Below are 21,891 nucleotides of genomic sequence, written 5' to 3'. Positions count from 1 at the left end.
GTCATCACGTGACACGTGTAAGAGCTACGTGAATGACTCACAAATCAACCTAACCCCCCCCACAAGATGCCTTCGTTCCAAAACTCGACACCTCTCTCTGATGTAAAAGAGTCACCCATAGCGTTCAAAGCTCCCTATAGTGAATACGAACAGAGAATTTTCCTATTTACTAAATTTAGACACGAGGTCTCCACCTAAATTCACCCTGGCAATGTCTGTCACGTTACACCTGACACAGACGTGGGATCAGCACAGGCGGGTGAGTCCACACAGCAGGGGGAGGAGGTATACCATCATCTGAGGCAAAACAAAACGTCCCTCAATCTTCTCAGACTACCCAAGTCAGAAAACACTAACGTGCCGCATCTAGCAAAGAGGCCCCCAAGCCAAGCAACGTGACAGTAGAAACCCACCACTTGTAAATCCACACAGGGTGCCGAGGCCACACCTGCCAGGCGAAGGGGGGGAAGTGATTAAAAACACAATACGGTCTCCACACACAAGGGAGGAGCCACGTGTCTTCGCAAAGACGTTGCGGCAAACGTGGACCAAGGATAAGGTAAAAAGATGCCGTGTGTGGCCGCCGAGCCACCCCCGCTGGTGCTGTGCCCCTCAAGACCAGCTTCTGGAGTTTGCTGCAGCCCAGGAAGGAGAGCAGGAAGCTGCGCACCGGACTGGACCACACGGGACACACACACACTGCACAAACAGCACATGTGCCCGAGTGCAGCACATGACGACTTGTGACTGTCACAAAGGACGGAGACGTGTGGCCAAGGCAACAAGCTGTCTGTCCCCCACCCCTTTCCCATTCGGCCACACCAACACTCACATGTGGCCCAGGGGACAGCAGCTCGGACACATCTCGTCTAAATTAAAAGGAGGGTAAAGAGACCCTATCTTCTGTCTGAATTAAAAGGTCATTCAGAACGGTCTTGCGGGGTCAGAGCGGAGCTCAACATTATCGGTGGACGACTTCTGCATCTTTACAAGGGCTAAAAGGATTCTCAAAAAAAGTAACGGATGGCCAAGAGAGAAGGAAAGAGTATTTTTAAGAGGTAACAGTAATGCCCTTTTTCCGTACATGATTTCATCTGCAGATACTGATGCGAGAGGGATGAAAGGCAGGCAGTGACCCTACTGTTTCTACCCTCAACCCAACAGAGAGCCAACACCACCACACCCTGCAGGGAGGGGCATGCTGTGACCTCTGGAGAAAACACTTCACCCGGGAGACCAGCCCCAGAATGTCAAGTCAGTCACCAGTAAATGCTAACTTTCCTGGTCTGTCCTTGAAAAAAATCCATAGGAAAATCACGACGCGATACCTAAAGAAGTAATTTTTCCCAAAATACACAAATATCGAATTCTTCCTGAAATTTTTGCACGCATCAGCTTTTGTGTCCGGTCTGATGGGAAGGTCCGAGGGCACAGGAAGAGCACAGTGTGAGGAAGCCGGGCACCCTGACTCTCTGCTGGCGGAGCCAGCGCTATCGCAGGCTGGGTCTCACCTTCCGTCTTCCTGCGACAGGCCAGGGCGGCTCACAGCCCTCCGCCAAGCTCTAAACACGGAGCTCAGCACACAAGCGCGATGGGCAAAACGTCACTTGTGCGCCCGGATCTCGGTTCCCAAATGTCAGTCTCCATTAAAAGGAAGCACAATTTCTTGGAGAATGGGGTGATTCCAGAGCTGGGGAGCAGGAGCCTAAATACCATTTGTGTCAGAAAACACGGCCACGCGCCGACCCAAGGGCCTCACCAGAGGAGTCAGCGTGAGGGGCTCCCGCTGGCCAAACCTGGGACAATCGGAGCACTGAGAAAAAAATGGTAGTAATGGACTACGACCCATTGAATAAAACAAGAATCCCAGAGTCTACGCTATTAAATTAAGGGTTCTTACAGTAGAAAGCCAACCAGAAATGGAGAAGGAACGACGAAAGGCTTGAGAACATCACCACTGGACAATCCTGGTAAAAAACAGGAAATTCAGACAAGAGTCCTCAAGATGCCAAAAATGATGGGCGGCCATTTGATGAGAGAACTTACGATATTTACCGAGTAATAAAGTATTTCTCACAAGATGCTGAACGATTACGACAGGAAAATTAGTAACATTTCACCGGAACAAACCAGAACGGGACAGACCGAGGCTACCTGTCGCCCGACACGCACAGGTACCCAGGCAAGCCTGCCCAAATGCACACGGCGATCGGAACGGAGTCGGTCTGCAAAACCACCAGCCGACGAGAAGAAAACGGAGGACCAGACAGAAGAACCCCTCGAGGCCAGAGATCCAGGAGCTCAGACGGCGGAGCCTGACACAGGACCTGTGTTCTTTCGTTTCCAAGGACATTACTGGCCCGTCAGGGGAATCCAAAGAGCAGAAAATAGCCCGGCATGGATGTTATTTCTGATTCTGGCCGCCGCACCGTGGTTAGGTAAGAAAATGTTACTCTGAGGAGACATCTGCAACGTCCTCAACTTGAGGAAGATACCGCGTGTGAGGAAGAAGGGTGAGCAGCTGTGGCAGCGCCCTGACCTGTGGGAGAGCCGCGTGACACCTGGAGAATTCCTGGCACCATCCTCGCACCTTTTCTCTAGGTCTGGAATTACGTCCAAAAAGAAGCAAGAGTACCCTTGCTTTGATGGTGAATACCGCAGGAGCGGGGGAGGTGCCGGCGACGAGGCGGAGCGGCGGTGGTGGCCACAGCGTCACCCCGCTGTCGTTCAGGCTGGGCGCACGCTGAAGTCAGAGCGGGGACACAGCTACCTCACAGAACCTCGGCCACCTGTGGCCTGGCGACGGAGCGTGCGGTTGGAAGAGACAGAACCCACAGCATCCGAAGAAACCAAAACAGGAAGACTATCCATTCTCAGTGCCCGCGGCAACCCAGAGTCAGCCACTCAGGTTCCGCGAGGAATTCTTTCTAGAATTCTCTTAAAACTGTATGAGCTTCCAGTGGGTCGACCACGATTTATTAGACAAAACTCCATTCCTCTAACGTGTTTCAAAAGCAAATGCTCCCCTGTACCGCTGGGCTCAACAGGCTGGGAAGGACTCACAGAATTTCAGCGTCGTCTCCAGTCCGCCCCTCAGAGGGCCACCAAGGTCTTCAAAGCAGCATGCCAGCAAACGTAACTGCTTCCGGTCTTACAAAGCAACAGCCCCCTCCCCACCCCCCACCCCGGTCTCCCCCTGTTGGTCCTGCCCCACCACCAGACTTGTTCCCTGAGTATTTCACACATCTTCCTCTGCAGACTTCAACACCTCCCAGTGAGTGACAATGAACATAAAAGGAAACAGGTTGAAAAGAAGGACGTTAGGTAAAGTAACAATTAATAGACTGAATTTCTGACAGCGGCTTGTCCTAATGTTTTCAAATCAAAATAATTGTGATCCATGTGAAAGTTACAAAGACAGATGTGTACTCTCATTCTGTCTCCCTCCCCACACTGGCACCCCCAGGATGAAACGTGGCCTAAGGAGAGAGCGGCAGGGAGGAGGATGTAAACGTGAAGCCTCGACAAGGCAGCGTGCTGGGTGTGCCAAAGCCCCTGGGGACCCCAGCACCCTCCCTATCTGAGAAGAAAGGATTCGGTTCCTACCTCTACCTGACAGCAAGCACAAAAACGTTCCTCCTACTACCGGCCAAAACGATAATCTAGTGATGAATTCAGGCACACCCAGAAGCACTATTTCTAAGTTCCTGGAACTGACTGTTCGCTGCCTGAGAATAACCACGGACGTGGATGGGACGAACCCTGCTGACGCCAGCGAGGATGAAAACAAGGACAACGTCGAGCAGGTGAGCCTGGCTGTGCCGGTGCCTCACCTGTGCCCACTCACCCCTGAGCGCCAGGAGCAACACTGTCATCGGGTCCGCAAAGAGCCTTACGATGAACCACGGCAGTAAGACACCCTAAACCTCAAATGCCAAAAACACACAAGAAAAACTCCCTACTGAGAACTTGTCATCAGGTACGTTTCTTTGCTGACTGGTGAGATTAACGTGCTGGGTTACTCTGATTTGCTAGTCTGGCTGATGGGATCAAAGCATTACACATGGAGCTTCTCACTGACTAGTCCCCGGCCCGCCTGGGCCCTAATGGCCTTTTGTGTACAATGGGAGGAACAGAAAGACCAGGGCCTGACCTGTCTGGGCCTCAGTGGCCCTCTTTGTATAACCAGAGGAAGACCAGGACACGAAGAGCCCTTCACCTCAGGAACTTTCTACACAGCCTTCTACACCAGCACTGGGCTTCACCTCCACACCTACGGGCTCATGAGTTTATACGCCCAAGCGGCGGTCAGGTGAACTCTGACTTCAAAGTAATGAGCACAGCAAACCACAGTGTGCCATATACACGCAGCCCAGTGAGCGCCTCCCTTCCAGAGGAGGCCGGCCAGACGGCTCCAGGGAGGGTGCAGCCCCGAGGCAGCTCCCATCCCATCCTGTCCATGCTCACTGGGCAGGCGCGGGCACCTAACCCATAGGCCAAGGACCAGAGTGCCGTCCCCAAACAACGAGTGGGGAGAAGTACACACAGGAGGCCCCTGGGGTCGGGATGGAGGCCAGTCCTAGCCCGTCCTATGGAAGGGGAGCAGATTCTCAACAGATGCCCAGGCAGTGCAAGCCACAAGGAGAGGGGCAGAGACCAGAGCACACGGCACAACTAGAGGGCCAGACCGTGCCCAAGGGGACCAGCGCCTGAGATGTCCTGTGGCCCTCGCAGAAGGAAGCTGTGAGCCAACCACTACAGCAGGAAGCAGGAATGGTCACCTGCCCCGGTTTCTGTTCCAGACAATAAAAACAACCGCATGAGTCATGTGTATGTACACACCATACCCACACACCAGCCCAATCTCAGAGCACAACACGGGTAAAGTCGCTCGAGGTGTGGGTGGACAGGTTCGCCCCCTAAAAAGAGAAAGGTCCCTTTGTGTGATTAAAACGGAGATAACCAACAGCTAGAGTCTATCCGAGGAAAGCGTACTAGCATACGTACTATTTTGTTACCCTAAACTAATTGGGCTGCGGCTGCACCCCCCTGAGCTATGATGCAGAACTGCACCCGGCTTTACAACCGCGTTTCTCAAAGTTTACGAGAAGCTAAGGATGTGCACCCCACCCCCAGCCGTTTACACTGCGATGACCAGCGTGGAGCGTGCCTGATCGTCCCGTGCTCTCTGGGCAGTTAACCTACAGACGCGGAGTCCTGCGGGGGGGGGGGGGGGGGGGCACCTACCACAGAACAGAATACGCCTACTTCCTAAAACTGCAATTTTAGCAGCTAAAACGTTTTAAGTCACGCTTCGGAACGGTTAAATCCCCACAAGTAGTGACTATCGTCCTGCTTTAGAAAGACACGCAGATGCACAACTGCGGTGTGACCCACCCACTAAAGTTCTCCCCGAGCTGTCCCTCTAGCTTCGGCACCGGGGACCCCTTCCTGCCCAGTGCCCGGCCCAGGACCCCTCCAGATCCCGCTCCTCCGACCCCACTCACCCGGGGGCCACCACCTGGCCCGGCTGCGCGCACAGCTCCCGCACCACGCCGGCGCGCTCGGACCTCAGCCTTCGCTCAGCTCGCACACAGCCCCCGGAGCCAGCGCGGGCAGGGGCGGGACCGGCGGGCGGCGCGGAAGCGGCGGCCTCACACACGGCCAGCACGGAGCCGATACGCACGGCCGCGCCCGCCGCCACCTTCCACTCGAGCAGGCGCAGCGGCCCGGGGCCCGGGCAGCGCACCTCGGCCACGGCCACCGGCGGGCCGCCCTCGGCGGGAAGGGGGCCCGCTGAAGGCGCCTCCATCGCGGCCGGGCGGGGTCGCTGTGGAAAGGGAGGCCGGGCGGGGCGCTCAGGGCCCGGTCCCCATCGCGGACGGGCGGGCGGGCTGGCGACCCCGGCCCAGGCAGTGAAGGCGACGGCGCTGCAATTCGCGCTCCGGCACCGGCTTCCACCCGCCGCCCGGCCCGCGCCAACTTCCGGGACAGCGTCTGACGTCGCGTGACGCTACGTGCGTGCGCCGCGGGGCCCGTGTGTAAACACACGCCTACGCGCAGCCCGGAGAAGCGGATGCGCCGGCCGCGGATGCCGGCCGCGTCCGGGGCCGAAACAGGTTGTTGGCCCGGCCCGGCGGGAACAGCGCGGCCTCGCCCCATGTGCCCCGGCGGCGTGGGCCTGCGGGTCCCGGCGTGCAGCGCGCACCGCTGCCCAGAAACCCCGGCATGCACTGCGAATCTCCACCCCTCCCGGCGCGCGCTGGATCCCGGCATGCCGCGCGCCTTCCCCCCCGCCGGGTCCCAGAACTCCCTTGGTGCGCGGAGGCCCAGGGTCGTTAAACTATGAGTCCCAGCATGCAGCGCGGGCTGCTCCCCGCAGCCCAGTCACGTGCCGAGGACCCTTTTGGAGACTGCGAGTCCCGGCAAGCAACGCAGATATCCGGGCGCTGCGGGCCCGGCATGCTGTTCGCCACCCGGGGTCAGAGGGCGGTGGGCGCCCCGCCCAGGTCGTTGCCGAAATGCGGGGTTGAAGGCGCGGGTTGGGTGCCACCTGGCCGGTGTCCGCGCGTGGGCGGACCCCGCCAGCTGGGCCCCCTCGCGCGTGGGGCGGCAGAGGACAGAGGAGCCAGGCAGCCGCGGCGGAGGGGAGGGAGAGCGAGAGGGAGAGCGCGCGGCCGCGGGACCCAGCCGGTACCTGGGCACCACTCGCTCCGAGTAGCGGCATCCCTTCCCCAGGGCACTCTGTGTGCTAGGACGTAGCACAGTGCTCAGGACACGTAAAAGGACTGCAATCAGACCACGCTCGTTCTCCAACCCCAACGAACGTTGTCAGGAGCGCGCTGTAAAGGCGCGGACAGGAGTTGTGTCTTTGCAAAGTCAGCTTTGCTCAGTCGTAAAGCAGTGGTAGCCATTGTAAAGCAGGTTCAGGATTCTAAGCTCAGTGACGTTGCGTTACACGTTGAACTTGGCTTCCTTCAAGTCACGTAAAGTGACAAAAGAGAACAAGGGATAAGAAGTTTATGCGCCAACTGCAAAGCCGGTTGAGATGAAGCCTGGGTCTGGTTCGAAATGCGTCAGCGGTTCACGCACGCCGCTCACTCTTCGAGCGGAGCAAGCATCCCCTCCGTTCGGAGAGCCATGGGGCCGAGAGCCATGGAGCATCCCGGGGCAGCGCTCAAGCCCTCAGACGTCGGTTTTATTTGGGCGCGGGGGGTGGGGGGAGCGCCAGCGTCTGGAGAATCTGGAGGTTGGTTGCGGAACTCCTACTTTTCACAGGAATTTAATCAGCCTTAGGTCTTTCCAGACCTCCTCCGGTTCTTGTGTTTCTCGGCGCCTGGTTCTTCCAGGTTTCATGGCCTTGTGGGTTCTCAGGCCTTAGTTCTGCCAGTCCGTGCTGGTTTGGGTGAGCTCTGCTCTCGGCTGCTTTCCTGATTGTATCACAACCTGGCATGAGTGACGCCATCTTGCACTCTAGAGAACTAAGTTAGAAATCAGCAACAGAAGGAAACCGGGGAAAGTCACAGTTGTGTGGACGTTAAGCAGCGGTCTTCGGTAACTAACGGGGCAAGGAGAGAATCATGAGAAATAAGATGCTTGTGAATGAAAATAAAAACCTATACTAAAGCTTGTGTGCTGCCTGATAATGCAGCGCTTAGAGGGAAATTTATGACAAAAACCCCATATTAAAAAAAAGATAATCTGGAATCTAGCCTTTGGCCATAAGAAATGAGAAAAGCAAACTAAAAAAGCAGAAACAAAAATATTGATTAGGGCAGGAATAAATAGAAAACAGAAAAGCAGTGGGGAAAAACTTAACAAAACCAAAAGTTGGTTTTTTGAAAAGATTAACACACAACAAAACTTTAGCTGCATTGACCAGGTTAAAAAAAAAAAGAGGAAAACTCTAATTACCGAAATCAGGAAAGTGAAAAGAGCACTACTGACTTGGCGAGATTAAAATGATAATAAGGGAAAAATATAAAAACTGTGCCAACAGACTTGATAATTTAAGTGAAATGGATAAAGTTCTGGAAAAACCAAAATACAGAACTTGAAGAAGAAATAGAAAATATGAGTAGACCTGTAACATATATAGAACTATTGCCACTTTTTCTGAGTGTTATAAAAGGCCTCATGGACTCCAGAACTTTTAAAGAGGGTGTTCTATGTCAGTACTTTCTCCTTGGTCCCCACCTCTGATCCTGCTAGTGGTCTCTAGAAGCTTCTTTCAAAGCTCCTGAGTCCTCAGTCGTGGTCAGGTGTTGAAGGAAGCCACACTCCTCAGCAAGATAGAGCTATTGTGGTTTTTTCTCTGGTTATCCGAGAAGCAGATACACCTCACTAAAAGGTATCATTTTTCTAGAATTAATACAGTCTAGCCTTGGGGTGAAAGCGTACATTTTCTACTAACATGACTTTGATCCTGGTCCTTAGAAAATACCAACACGTTTCTCATATTGTTGCCATGAGGGGCTGCCGGCTCTACCCAACCCTACTGTGCAGGACAAGAGCCACACACGGTGTGGACTTCATCATACGTACCTTGCAGTGGTGGCATTTTTATATTTTTCCGATTGCTGATGAAAGGAAGCGACCCTGCCTCCTCACCGTCCTCGGGCCACTCCAGCTGTCACGGAAATGTGCTTTTTCGGGGTCTGGCAATTGCGAGTTCTCCAGTCCCCGCCCTCCCCAGATGTACCCAGTCCTAGCAGCCTCAGGAGGTCAACCTGCAGTGTTCCAGGTGCTATCTCAAGGAGATCCCCGGGACTCACTTCGTGGGCCCCCCAGCCTCCTGCGTAGGTCTGACGGGCCTGGTGCTCTCCGTGGGGCTTCTACAAAAACACATCACACGGCGCCCAGGATTGTTTTCACTGGTGTACCGGACGCTGTGTATCCAAAAAGCACAGAGCTAGAACAGCCTTTCTCCCGTAGGCACACGGGGTGAGGGGCTGGTCGCCTGATCGCAGTCAGCCTGATCTGGGGCAGGTGGAGGCCGAGGTCCGGCTCAGTCCGCTTCTGGGTTCGGAGTATCTCCGAGGTGAGACGTGCCGCGTGCTCTCGTAGGCCCTTCTTGTTCGTGAGGGGTCGTTTAGTCGCAGTTACCACAACTGCAGGAGGTCTCCCGCGTTCTTGCAAGCCTGGCCACACGGCCAGGACGCGCATGCTTCCCCAGCACCAAGCAGATGCCCTGTATTTGGGGCTCCTTTGTTTCTGGTCAATCGCATCAGCACCCCCGCCCCGACCCCTTGAGTATCTTCCCTTCTGTGTCTCCACCTTCTCAGACGTGGGCCAGACTCGCCAACTGCCTCACGGACGGAAGGGGCCGCGATGACAGTGTGCTGAAGAGCGGCTCTTCCCTCTTCGGGATTTCCTCCCTTTCGGCCCTCTTAGTTTCTAGAACTTTCCGGTGTCTTTTAAGACACCGTGTTCGCAAAGTTGCCCATTTCCCCCATATTCTTGCAACAGGAGCGATGGCTGGTTTCTGCCTACCTCACCCCCACTGGAAGGCCACGAATGGGTTTCTAACAGGAAGCGGGGAAACGGGACGAGGCACGAGGACCGTCACGGTGGGGGCTCTGGGGGGAACCCTTAATGGAACGCTTTGTGACAAAAATGGGAACAGGACTAGGATGTTTAAAAGTTGCTGACGTCACCGGTCAAAATTCTGACTTGGGTTTTGGAGGGGACCCGAGGCCAGGAGTTTTGCTCACCGGGTTGTTCCGACGCGCGGCAAGGTTTGAGAACCACCTTTGCGGGCCGGGGGTCGTTACTGTGTGTTTTTGAGCGAACGTGCGAGCTTCTGTGATCCGTGCTTAGGGCTTCGGCACTGCCGGCCGCTGAGGGCAGAGTGAGCCTGGAGGTAGAGACCCCACGCCTGGGCCATCTCGACGGATGGCAGCGGTCGCAGGGAGACTCAATGAGTCACAACCACCAGGTCTTGTCGCTCGCTGGGCACATTAGTGAGAAGGAGGAGACCAAACTGGCCCCTGGAAGAAGACGCATTAACCGGGAAGGGAGACCATGAGCTCCCTCGGCGTCTGTCAGGTCTGAGCTGCGCGGACACGTGGTAGAGGCCGCCAGCGGGTGGGACAGCGGGGCTGGGGGTGCAGATTCCTGGGGACACCCGGCAGTGAAGATGGCACTAAGGGCAGCGTTTCTCGTGCGGGAAAGGTGGCCACAGCGATGTAGGCAGAGAAGGGAGCGACCGGCAGGGAGCGGCCAGTGGGGTCCGGGGCTGTGGCGAGTTCCAGTGAGATCCGGGCTGATGTCGCCCGCAGGGAGGGAGCTGGCCGGCTGCTGCGGTCTTTCTGTCTCACAGACAGGAGTGGGGGCCAGGGAGCGCAGGCGGGCATCAGAGATACTTCCTACCCAGTGCTAACATCTAATAGCCTTTACTTGGATCCCTTCCTTCGTTCTTTTGCCCCCCATTACAAATTAGTGAAGTGAGTGGATTCCAAAATCTACGTGTAATCCTACAATGAGGCCAACCTAAATCTACAGCATTATGAATATCGTTACGGCTGCCTGTGCTCCCGTCAATCCCATCCCACCCCAATTCCCTCGATGTGCTGTTTGTCACGCTTCCTTTATGCGGGGTTTTACCGCGTGTGTGCGTGTGGATGCGGTTATGCTCGCTCTCGTGGTTTGCAAACATGCATCACATACGTAGGTTGTTGCTTCCTTTGTGAATGGCTTTCTCATTCATCATAACGCATCCAGAGTTCATCCACATTGCTTTATGTGGTTATAGTTTGTTCACTGTGACTTCTCTATGACAGCTCACTGTGGGGGTGTGACAGGATGTATTTAGCATTCTCTTGGACACTGGGGCTGTTTTGGATTCGTAGGAAAAGTGCTGCATGCTTCCTGGTGCCTCTGAGCTAGTGTCCGAGGGTGAAGCTGCTGAATCCCAGGATAGATGATGCAGATAGGGGGCAACCCCAGCCCCTTCCCTGCAGCGGCTGCCTCAGCGTGCACGCCCACCACGCCCTCGGCAGCTCTGTGCCACGCTTCCTACTCTCTGCCAATCTGGGTGATGGTCTGTGTGACGACCAAAATTGTAACATGATCCCATGCAGTAACGTGCGGGTTAGCTTGAATTCTTCCAGTAGCCACTCGGGCTAAGTCATTTTTCCTACTGTTTACTGGCCTTTTGTCTGCAATGCCTATCCGTGCTTCTCGATCACTTGTCTATTGGGTTGTTTGTTTTCTTATGGATTTGTATAGTTCCGTATGGCTTCCGAACACCTTTGTTGTTTATATGTTACCCACATCATCGACCAATGTTTGGCTTGTCTTTTAAAAAAATTTTTAAAAATGTTTCTTTTTGAGAGAGAGAGACAGTGTGAGCAGGGGAGGGGCAGAAAGAGAGAGAGAGAGAGAGAGACAGAATCCGAAGCAGCTCCAGGCTCTGAGCTGTCAGCACAGAGCCGGACGCGGAGCTCGAGCTCACGAGCTGTGAGATCATGACCTGAGCCGAAGTCGGGTGCTTAACCGACTGAGCCACCCAGGCGCCCCTGGCTTGTCTTTTTTATTTCCTTTATGAAATCTTTTGATGAACAGAATTTCTTAATTTTAGAAATGTATTGCCCAGCTTGGGATCATAAAGATAGCTTCCTTTTTAACTTCTAAAAATCTGTAAATCTTTGCTTTCCACAGTTAGGTCCTTAAATAAGAAGTGGATGTTTGTATGTAGTGTAAGGTGGGTGATGAGACTTCTTTCCCATGAGGTGACCAGTCGTTCCAGCCCCACGTACGGGAGAACTTACCCCACGCTCCTGATCTGTGATGCGTCTCTGGCATACGGTAGGCCCCCATTAAGTGCGCAAACCTGCCTTGGACATTCTGTCTTGTTTCTGTGATGCATCTGAGGTTCGGCAGGTCCCCATAGATGCACGAGCCTGTTTTAGGTGATCTCTTCTGGTTCATGGTTGCACTGGGCCAATTGCTGTCGCTTTCGCGGTAAGTCGTGGTATCTGGGAAGTTTCTTCACAAGCTTTGTGGATATTCTGGGCCTTCGTTGTTTTGTAAATTTTAGAATTATTGTGTCGGGTTTATTGGCAAAACCTGGTAGCGTTTTGATCAGAACTGCATGGAATCTATAAGTCAATTTGGGGTGAAGTGACATCTTTGTGACTTGAGTCGTCCCGTCCACAAACACAGTTAATCACTCCATTTATCTAGCCTGTCTTTAATGTCTTTCAGTGAGATTTTTATAATTTTCCCCATATACGACTCGCACATTAAAAAAAGTTTATTTATTTTGAGAGACAGCCTGAGTGCAAGTGGGGGAGGGGCAGAGCGAGAGAGGGAGAGAGAGAGAGAGAGAGAGAGAGAGACAGACAGAGACAGAGACAGAGAATCCCAAGCAGGCTCCATGCTGTCAGTGCAGAGCCTGACTTGGGGACTTTTCTCCATCTTTTTATTGTTGACTTAAATTAACCTCATTAGGGTTAAATACAATACTCTGAATGATACTACTTTTTTGAAATTTAAGGCTATTGGCATAATTCCAATATAGGGTTAATATGTGCTTTCAAAGAGTGTGTATCCTCTCCTTATTTGATGCAGGGTTCCATATCTACCCAGTAAATCGGGCTTGTTGAATGTGTCCGTCAAATCTCCTAGGCTTACATATTTTTCTGATCGACTAAGCCGTGGTTGAGAAAGATAAGTTGAAATCTCTTGGATGGTTGTGAATTTGCCAGTTTCTCCCTGGAGTTTTGTTACCTGCATGTGTGTGTGGTGTGTGTGTTTGTGTTCGTGTGTGTGTGTGTGTGCGCGCACGTAGAGCGAGTGGGGGGAGGCTGTTACTAGAGGAATTCACATTCAGAATTTTTATATCCTTGATGAAATGAACCTTTTTCATTGTGTGGAGCCCTCTGTACCCTGAGTGATGCTTATCATTTTTTTTTTTATTAAAAACACTTTTTTTAATGTTTATTTGTTTTTGAGAGAGAGAGCAGAGTATGAGCTGGAGAGGGGCAGAGAGAGAGGGAGACACAGAATCCGAAGCAGGCTCCAGGCTCTGAGCTGTCAGCACAGAGCCCCACGCGGGGCTCGAACTCACAAACCGTGAGATCATGACCTGAGCCGAAGTCGGACGCTTAACTGACTGAGCCCCCCCGGCGCCCCAAGGCTTATGTCTTAAAACATATTTTGTTTGAAGTACTACGATGGTCGTAACTTTCTTTTAAAAAATGCTTGCCTGGCATATTCTGTTACTGGTAGCGTTTGTATACCTTAAGTTTACATATTTATCTTATAAACGCAGTCTGGCTTAGACTTTTATGACTTAGTCTCATAATCTCTATCTTTTAGCTGCTCAGTCCAGCATGCTTATATTTAACCTCATGTTCCTATGGGTGTATTTTCTCCTCTATCATCTCTTTTCCCCTTTGGTGATATATTGAAATCTGCTTTCCTATCTTTATTTATTTTTTCTTACTCCACTTTTATTCTTTTGTTTATCACCATTGAAATTTTACTTTGTGTTCCTAACTTAGTAAGTGTGGAGCTAAGATTCCAACCAGTTTCTTTGCAAACAATACACGGCCTTAAAATACGGTTCCTCTCTAGATTTACATACTACAATTGTCCAGTATTTTGGTTCTGTGTTCTTATGTCCCCGCATTAGGCACTGTTATGATTTTATAGACCGTGTTTGTTTTGATTTGACATATATTTACCAGTTTATTTGCTCACCATGTTTTCTTATGTTTCGTGTCTCAGTCTTTTCAAGTAAGAAACCGTTAGTTAGGAAAGAGAAACATTCCAGTGGAAGGGAACTGGTTCTGTTAAAACAACGGATATCTAACATATATCTAAACTATCTGTGTGATGTGTCACGACCTGTGATGCGACGCTTACACAAACTCTGCTGCGCGTGAGCCAATCATAACCTGCTCACGGGATTGGCGCCCCCTTCTTGGACCGCACCCTCGCAGTCCCGACCCACGCTCACACACCCCGTGGCATCTTCCAGGGGGCCTTTTATATGAACCTTTCCGGGAGCACTTCCTAGCACTTCGGAGCAACGAGGTAATCACGGCGTCAGAAATAGGCCGTGACCCTTCCCCCTTCTTTTCTTCACTGTCGTGCTTCCCGGGGACGGAGATGCGGTCAAGTCTGGGGCTGGCTCCGCCGGAGTATCTGTGGGATTATGAGTCTCGCGACAGCCCGCAGAGTTAGAAGATTCTCTCAGATTCTCACTGGGTGTATTGATTACAGCAGGCAGACGTGACATTGAAGTCTTGTACTGTTTGAGTCTTCCCCTCTGGCTTAGGTTTAGCTTTTTTAATTACTATTTCGAGTCAGGTGTTGAGAAAACATATTTTAGAGTGAATCTGATGCTCTGAGTCACCGGTTTTCGTTCAAAGGCCCACTTTATCGGGTTTAGAACGAGACAGTAAGCCTTTCTCCCAGCTGGAGAGTTTGCAGGCAGCTCGTGGCTCGTGTGGGAAAAGTACATATTTTGGGGAACGTAAGCATTAAACTTGTTGGACTTTACATCAGGAGATGGGTGTAAAAAAGGCTTTTAAAAGAAGACTCTAGGCTTTATAGACTGAATGTGGTTAGTCCGCGCAGCTTATGAGAGGGCTTTTCTGTTTATTAAAACAATTCCTATGGGATATTAGTGCTAATTTATTTGATGATTGGTTTAAAAAGACTTTATCATTTCGAGATGTGTGCTGAAATATTTACAGATGAAAGAATACGGTTCCTGGGGTCGACTTCCGCAGACTCTGGCAGGAGGAATGGTAGGTGTGCCCAGAGCGAGAGCAGTAAAGAACATCATTTTGCACACGTTCTGGAAACTTTCATAATAAAAAATGTTAAATGTCATGTTAGAGGAAATAATCTTCCTGTACGAATTCCACATGTAATTTATGTACACATTACCTTCTAATTTGCTTCTCCTCTCACGACTGCCAAGTTTCCATTACAGCCACTGGAAAGAGTTTCTAAAAAACAGGTCCCAAGATGAGCATCTTAGGGTAATTCAAAACAGAGAATGGGGTGGAGTCATTGCCTGTCAATTCATTCTCTGTTTTGAATCCAGCACAAGGTAGATATGAGGGTACACTACAGGGTTGACAGAGTCCTTAGTAGAAAGAAATCTCTCTCCAGTGACTCTTTACGATGTTGTTTTGTGTTACATTTTATCACGAGGACCATGAACACCCCCGATTTCAAGTTCTAACCCACTGACCTGCGTGTCTGTCCTTATGCGAACACCAGCTGGCCTTGACTGCCGCAGCTTTACAGCGAGTTTGAAATCCGATAGTGTAAATTCCCTAACTTTGTTCTTTTTCAAAATCGTCTTGGCTCTTCTAATAGGATCACTGTGTCAATTTCTACAAAAAACATGCCAGGATTTTGGTCGTGATTGTATCAAATCTATAGCAGTTTGCAGGGAACTGAAATATAAATAATGCTGAATCTTCCCGTCTGTGAACACGGAATGTCTCTTGATTTATTTAAATCTTCCGCAATTTCTCTCAGCGACGTTTTGTAGTCTTGAGTGAACAAATCCTGCACTTCTTTTGTTACGTTTAATGCTAAGTATTTTATTACTTTTGATGCTGTTATAAATGGAATTGTTTTCTTAATTTAATTTTCAGGTTGTTGATACTGTGTGAAAATCGGATTGGTTGTTTTGCAGAATGATCTCGTATCCTGCGGTCTTGTGAAGGTAATCTCATTTATTAGTTCTGGTTGTTGTTTTTTGTTTGTTTTGTTTTTTTGTGGCAGTCTTAGAATTTTCTCTACATAGACTCAGGTCATCTGTAAATAGTTTTGTTTCTTCTTTTCAATATTTATGGTTTAATTTCTCCTGCTTTCTCTCATTCCCTCCCTTTCCTCCTTTCTCTGAAGGGATGTGGCCATTGCTCTGACAGAAGCCCCCACACAATGCTGAGTAGAGGTGAGGTAGTGGGAGCAGACCCCCTGGCCTTGCTCACAGTTTTAGGGGGGAAGGCACTCAAGTCTTCAAAAACTATCAAAAACTATCGTGATGGGAGCTTGTAGGCTGTTTTTATGTGTCCTTTACCAGGTTGAGGACATTCCTGTCTTTTCCTGGTTTATTGAGAGTTGCTCCTTAAAAAACTATGAGTAGATATTAGATTTTGTCAATCATATTTTTCCGCATCTACTGATTGATGGATTTTCAGATACTCACCCAGTCTGCACTCCCGGGATCAATTCCGACTGGTCATGGCTTACAATCCTTTTTATATGCTTCTGGATTCGGTTTGCTGATATTTTGTGAAGGGTTTTGTGTCAGTGTTCATCAGAGATGCTATGTGAAGCTTTCCTGTGATGTTCTGGCTGGCTTCGGCCTCGGGGTGATTCACATGGCCCGTTTCCGAGGCCCCGGTTTCCCCACAGGAACTTCGATGCTCAGCAAAGACACAAGACGGTGGGTTTCGTTTGGCTCATTCGTGTCTTCGTAGCCGCTTGTCCATTTGTCTTCATCGGCACAAGGCTGTCCGTGACGTTCCCATACCACCCTTTCTGTGTCTGTGGTTGGGAGAGACCCCTCCTCTCCGATCGCCGGCTTTGCAGTCAGACCTCCTCTCTTTTCTCTTGGTCGCAGCTCGGGGTCTCTGGGTCTTAGCACTGCTGACGTCGTGGGGGCGGCCCCACATGTTACAGCCTCGCTGACACACTAGTGGACCTGCAGGGGTGAGGTGTGTTTAGGACCAACCCCTGTGGAGGGGAGGGGGGGACGTGAGACCTGTCCCGGGCTGTCAGGGCTGTCCCCAAATGCTGCTAGCGTTTTCCTACCTGCCCCGCTTAGACTGCAGGTGTGGGTCCCTGGGGCCGTGGGTCCCTGTGGGTGTGGGTCCCCTGTGGCTGAGGCACTGGGGCCGGAGGGGCTCACGCGGCTCGGGCTGGAGCAGGGCGGCTAAGCCCTCCTGGGGGCAGATGGGGGGCCGGTGCTTCTGTCTCTCCAGCGAGGGCCCTTTCTCTCTGAAGCTTACACACGAGGAAAACTAGCAGGGCCGTGAAGACACAAGCTGTGACAGTGGCAGATTCTCTCCAGATCTCAGGGCCGTGTTTCCAATGTGTTTTTGTGGGATCACGTGCCCCCTCCCCCTTGCTGGACAAAGAGAGACTGGTGGTGTCCTCCCTCCCCGAAAATGTGTTGTGCGCACGCGGCTCTGTTTTCCCCGTACCCACACCTGTAGCTGTGTGAGGCCGGGGCTGCATCTCAGCTGGAAAATTAACACTTGAATCCTAAATAATAATAATTATTGTTGCTGGTTATTTTGAATCCGCTGACAAGGACCTTTACAAAATAATTGCACTGATCAATCCCCTATGAGTTACAGGGGAAGGTTCTGGAGTTGGTGTGTGATGAGAACATTAGTGGGGATTCTGTAATGGTATTCTGTTTAGCAAGTGTAATTGTGAGGGATATGTCATGTTAAAGCCCCTGACGTAGCGTCTTGCACTAACTAACACATGGTTTCCATCAAGTGGCAAACGTTTCTCAGCCTCCCCTTAGAATGAAAATCATAATTTAACCACACCCACAAAGTCCGCCGCGAAGCCAGAGCAAAGGCGTGTGCTGCACATTTCCCATCTGTGCTTTTGCCGCTTGAAAGCACGTTGTAGGGAGAGCGAGAGCCTTAAAAAGAAACAACTTTTCAGAATGTCAGCTAGAAGACTCTGGGGAAATTGTGTCTAATGGGAGCTGTGGATGTGGTTTACAAACACACAAATAAAAAATCCATTTCTACGTTTAAGACTTCCGGTCCCTGGAATATAGACCCGATATCCACAAGACAAAGCACAGATAAAGACACCCTCGCCATGCTGTAGACAGTTTAACATCCCAGAAGAAGGTGAGGGTAGTTTTCTCTTTCTGCTCTACTGGATACTTCCACGAGACTTCTTTTGTAAAAACTGAGATATAACTTGTGCCGTGTAATTCGTCCTTTCAGAGCGTAGGGTTCAGTGGGTTTTAGTACGGTCACAAAGTCATGCAACCGTCACCGCCAGCGCGGGCGCTTTTTCTTCCCCCTCCCCCTCCCCAAAGGAACCCCCAGGCCCTCACCGGGGCAGGGCTCACGCCCCAGTGTGATGAGAGGCGACCACCACCAGATGGAGACATTCCTCCAGCAGATTCCGCCGGGCCCCGCGCCGAGTGGGGCTGTCCCGGGAGCACCGAGGTTGGTGGGCTTCTGCAGGCTTCTCCGAGGGCAGGCACTTTCTCCAAGACAGTTTCCCAAAGTTGCTACGCTGGATCCTTCGGTTGTACAAGAGGCTCTTTAGGTAGCATTTGGACAAACGTTCTTAATTTTTACTTACTACGTAGTTACTATGTGTTTGAATATGTAATAGAAAAAAAGCCACATTAAGCCAGTGGTAGTATTTATTTTACTTAGGCTAAGGCTAAGTTAAAAAAAATAATTGGGGCTCCCGGGTGGCTCAGTCGTTTGAACGTTTGGCTCTTGATTTCGGCTCAGGTCGTGATCCCGGGGTCATGAGATTGAGCCCTCGGTCAGGCTCTGCGCCGATCATGGAGCCTGCTTGGGATTCTCTCTGTCCCTCTCTGCCCCTTCCCAGGTTGCACACGTGCTCGCTCGCTCTCAGAATAATTTAAAAGGTGATTAACATTTATTAAATAGCCGATAGCACAACTGACATGTGGACATGGCCACCGTCACGTGGGGTGCTCAAGCATCTGAGGTTTGGGGACGGTGCTGGGAGAAGGATTGTGGGAGGCCTCGGTAAAAATCCCTCAAACGCAGGGAGAAGGGGGATTCCATTTTCAGAAACGTGTAGAAATCATCCTCCCTCCTGCTGGTCAGCAGGGAATGATTCCAACTCCTTTGCTCTTCTCCCAGCCTCTGAAGCGAGAGGGCTTTGATTTATTTCGTGCTCTTGGAGAGCTGTGCAGGGGAGAGCGGCCCCTCAGTAATTTGGAACTTCCTCATGCTGCTAATGCAATCAGGAAGCTGGCCCTTTATAGAATTAGAGGCTCCCGGCACGTGCTTGGAGTTCCTAACCCTGTCACTCCGCGCACAGTGGGAACGTGGGGGGTGTGGGGAGGCTCTTCGGGGGCAGAGAGCAGCCCGCGGGCTTAGCCAACGACTCTGAAACCTGGAAATCGGGTGTTTGGACATAAACCGCCGTAGGTGAGTCGCTCAGTGTTCCGCAAACTCTTTCTGTGGCGCGCCCTCGCCTCCGCTCCCTGCCCGAAGAGTCCTCAGCTCTCAGCGCCTGATCTCATTTTAGTGACAATCCTGTGAGCTGAGAGGTTTTATCACCCCATTTTCTAGATTAGGAAGCTGACATCCAGAGCGGCTGTAACTAAACTGGTTCCTGGAGTGAAGGCATCTGGATTCTGGTCTGTGACGCCACAATTGTCTGGACGGGTTCCACCGTCTCAGGACTGTCTGCACCCAGTGACACAGCGTACCTGCTTGTACGACGCATACACTCAAGCTCCTGTCATGGTGACCGTCAGCTTTTTGGCGGGAAACCCGAGACGTCGTAGACTTCTCCATGTCACAAAGAGTTGGATTTGGGGGAGGGGATTCACATACTGAGTCATTGCCTTTGTCAGGAGGACAAATTGTGGTGGGATAGAGTCACAGTGCATAAGGGGGACCTTATTTCCTGCTTGACATGCTGGGGGGAGGGGGCACCTGGGTGGCTCAGTCGGTTGAGCGTCAGACTCTTGATTTCTGCTCAGGTCATGATCCCAGGGTTGTGAGTTCAGGCCCCACCTCGGGCTCTGTTCTGGCAGCATGGAGCCTACTTGGTTGGGATTGTGTCTCCCTCTCTCTCTGCTCCTCCCCCACACATGCTCTGTCCCTCTCTCTCTCTCTCTCTCTCTCTCTCTCAAAATAAATAAACTTAAAAAGAAGAGAAATATTTGTTGAGGACATAAATAAATGAATAAATCAGATAACAGACATAGTATCTGGTCTTAAAGAATGAACAGGGTGATACGATGGGGCATTACCAAACCAGAGTTTCACACACAAGCTGGCATGGCCCTGCCGTCGTCCATGGTTCTCTCTGGCTGCCGAGGACCCCGCAGGTCCGGGAGACCTGCCCCGTAGGTTTCCCTGTCCATGCTCTTTCCTGCCACCACACGGGGGCACAGTTGGACCTTTGAAAATTATGTGTGCAAGACGAAATGTGTTTTCCTGTATTTATAGCATCCACCAAATGAAAAAGGCAAAACCCAGTTTACTACACAGGGAAAGAGAGGAATCAGGCTTTAACGAGAGGGGTGTGCTGTCGCTGTGCCCAGGGACGGGGAAGGGGCTGAGGAAGGGCTGGGATCCACTGGGGGGGGCTGGTCCAGGGTGCCGGGAGCAGCTGATGGCCTGAGCCCCAGTGAAGGGGAGGAGCGGGGCCGTCTGCACGGGCCTCGGCTGGGCCGGCTCCCCGATGCCGTCCTGGTCTGCAGCCACCACCCAGTGTGGTTATGGCGGTGCCTCTGGCACCCCAGAGTGCCTGGTTGAGAGAGCACCCGTGAGCATCCTGGTTGTAAGGGGACACGGGGGCAGGAGGCCTGCGGGCGAGAACACTGGGGGCCTAACTGGTACCCGTCACGTGGGCCAGGAGAGGACAAACCATCAAAACCAAAGGCAGGGGGTGTCTGGGGGGAGGCAGAGCTGGGGAGCGTGGGGACAGATGAAGGAGATGCCTCAAAGGATCGCAGACAACACGCGATAGGAGGCTCCCTGTGCTGGGGAGCCTGGAGGTATGAGCCATTCTTCCCGATGTGGACCCTGGATCTCAGAGCCAGGCGGCGTCAGAGAGACTCCAGAACTCGGCCTGCGGCTCACGAGGAAGGACTCCTGTGGGAAGTGCCCACGGTGGACTGTCCCCAGGCTGGGGCCTCACTGAGGAAAAGTGAGACCAGAATGCAGGCCTGGGCCCGGGGAGGTGGCGAGGATGCGCAAAACTTCCCTCCCGCCCGCCCCTTCTTCCCCCTTCCTCCCTCCCTCCCTTCCTTCCTCAGTTAATATATCTCAACTAATGAATGAGTTAAATTTCACAAACTTGTGTAAAAGTGGCTTAGAGAAATAGGAAATCACATATCAAGATACAGTGAAGGCTGAGTATATTCCCCGAGGAATCAGAAGCAGGGTCTCCAGAAGAGACTTGAATGCTCGCTTCCTGCCAGCTTTACTCACAAAGGTGGACACAGTCCTGTGTCCGGTGATGGATGAGCGCACAGCAAAACGTGGTCCATCGTGCAATGGAGTGTCATTCAACCTTAAAATGGAAGGGTGTTCTTTCGCCTGCTGCAACATACGTGAAGCTGGAGCACCGTGCTGTGTGAAACGAGGCAGCAGCAGAAGGGTGAACGCTGTGTGGTCCCACGTGTAGGAGGTCCCGGGAGCCATCAGATCATGGAGACCGAAAGCAGGGGCTGGGGGAGCAGAGGGGAGGCCGTGTTCAGTGGGGATGGAGTTTCCGTCCTGCAGGTGAACGGAGACGGGTGGTGTGGACAGGCGTGCAGCCTCGTGAAGGAACTCGACGCTTTTGCCACCGACGATGGTCATGGGGATAGATTTTACATTTTGTGTATTTTACTACGAGTTAACAAGGCGGGAAGGAGTTATGGCTGCAGGAAGACTCCCCCTGCCTGGACGCTTCACTTGGGAATTCTGGGTGTCTCACCGCGGCTGCCTTTGGAGTGAGGGGAGCCCAGGGCACAGGACTCACGGGATCACGCAGGACTCTCCCGAGGCCCCAGCTCCTCCGGAAGAACCCTGATGCTCTACAGTCAAGGACACAAAATGGGTGGGTTTTGTTTTCATCCCTTTTTTAAATAGGAAGGAGGAATTCAAGAATCACAGGAGGGCTGGCCGAGCTGAGCTGGTGCTTTTAGGGACAGCAGAGGTGAAGCCC

The 21,891-nt window shown here is 52.0% G+C and overlaps 1 protein-coding gene and 1 long non-coding RNA gene across 8 annotated transcripts in view; one reads left to right on the top strand and one right to left on the bottom strand.

Moving 5' to 3' along the window:
- CTDP1 (CTD phosphatase subunit 1) overlaps positions 1 to 6,193 on the bottom strand; it is a 57,116-nt gene extending 50,923 nt beyond the window's left edge. For 2 of the 6 annotated variants that reach the window (XM_053206087.1, XM_053206090.1), the window contains exon 1: positions 5,508 to 6,192. In XM_053206087.1, the coding sequence (XP_053062062.1) occupies positions 5,508 to 5,812 (305 nt within the window). In that variant the 5' untranslated portion in view covers positions 5,813 to 6,192. Of the gene's footprint in view, positions 1 to 5,507 lie in introns of all 6 variants that reach the window. The other 4 variants (XM_053206091.1, XM_053206089.1, XM_053206088.1 and 1 more) reach the window with 4 other exon arrangements.
- Positions 6,194 to 6,435: 242 nt separating this feature from the next.
- Positions 6,436 to 19,894, top strand: LOC106973140 (uncharacterized). Of its 2 annotated transcripts, XR_001429948.3 has the most exons (5): positions 6,436 to 9,040; positions 15,627 to 15,697; positions 15,880 to 15,928; positions 16,176 to 16,349; positions 19,296 to 19,894. It is a non-coding gene; the product is annotated as an uncharacterized LOC106973140 (long non-coding RNA). The 2 variants fall into 2 exon arrangements; XR_003423755.2 differs by lacking the exon at positions 15,880 to 15,928 and having other exon boundaries at positions 6,437 to 9,040.
- Positions 19,895 to 21,891: the final 1,997 nt, after the last annotated feature.

The sequence above is a fragment of the Acinonyx jubatus genome, chromosome D3 (assembly GCF_027475565.1).
Source record: "Acinonyx jubatus isolate Ajub_Pintada_27869175 chromosome D3, VMU_Ajub_asm_v1.0, whole genome shotgun sequence".
Lineage (NCBI taxonomy): Eukaryota > Metazoa > Chordata > Mammalia > Carnivora > Felidae > Acinonyx > Acinonyx jubatus.
The sequence above is the reverse complement of the archived record's forward strand: the minus strand, read 5'-3'. Positions and strand labels throughout refer to the sequence as shown.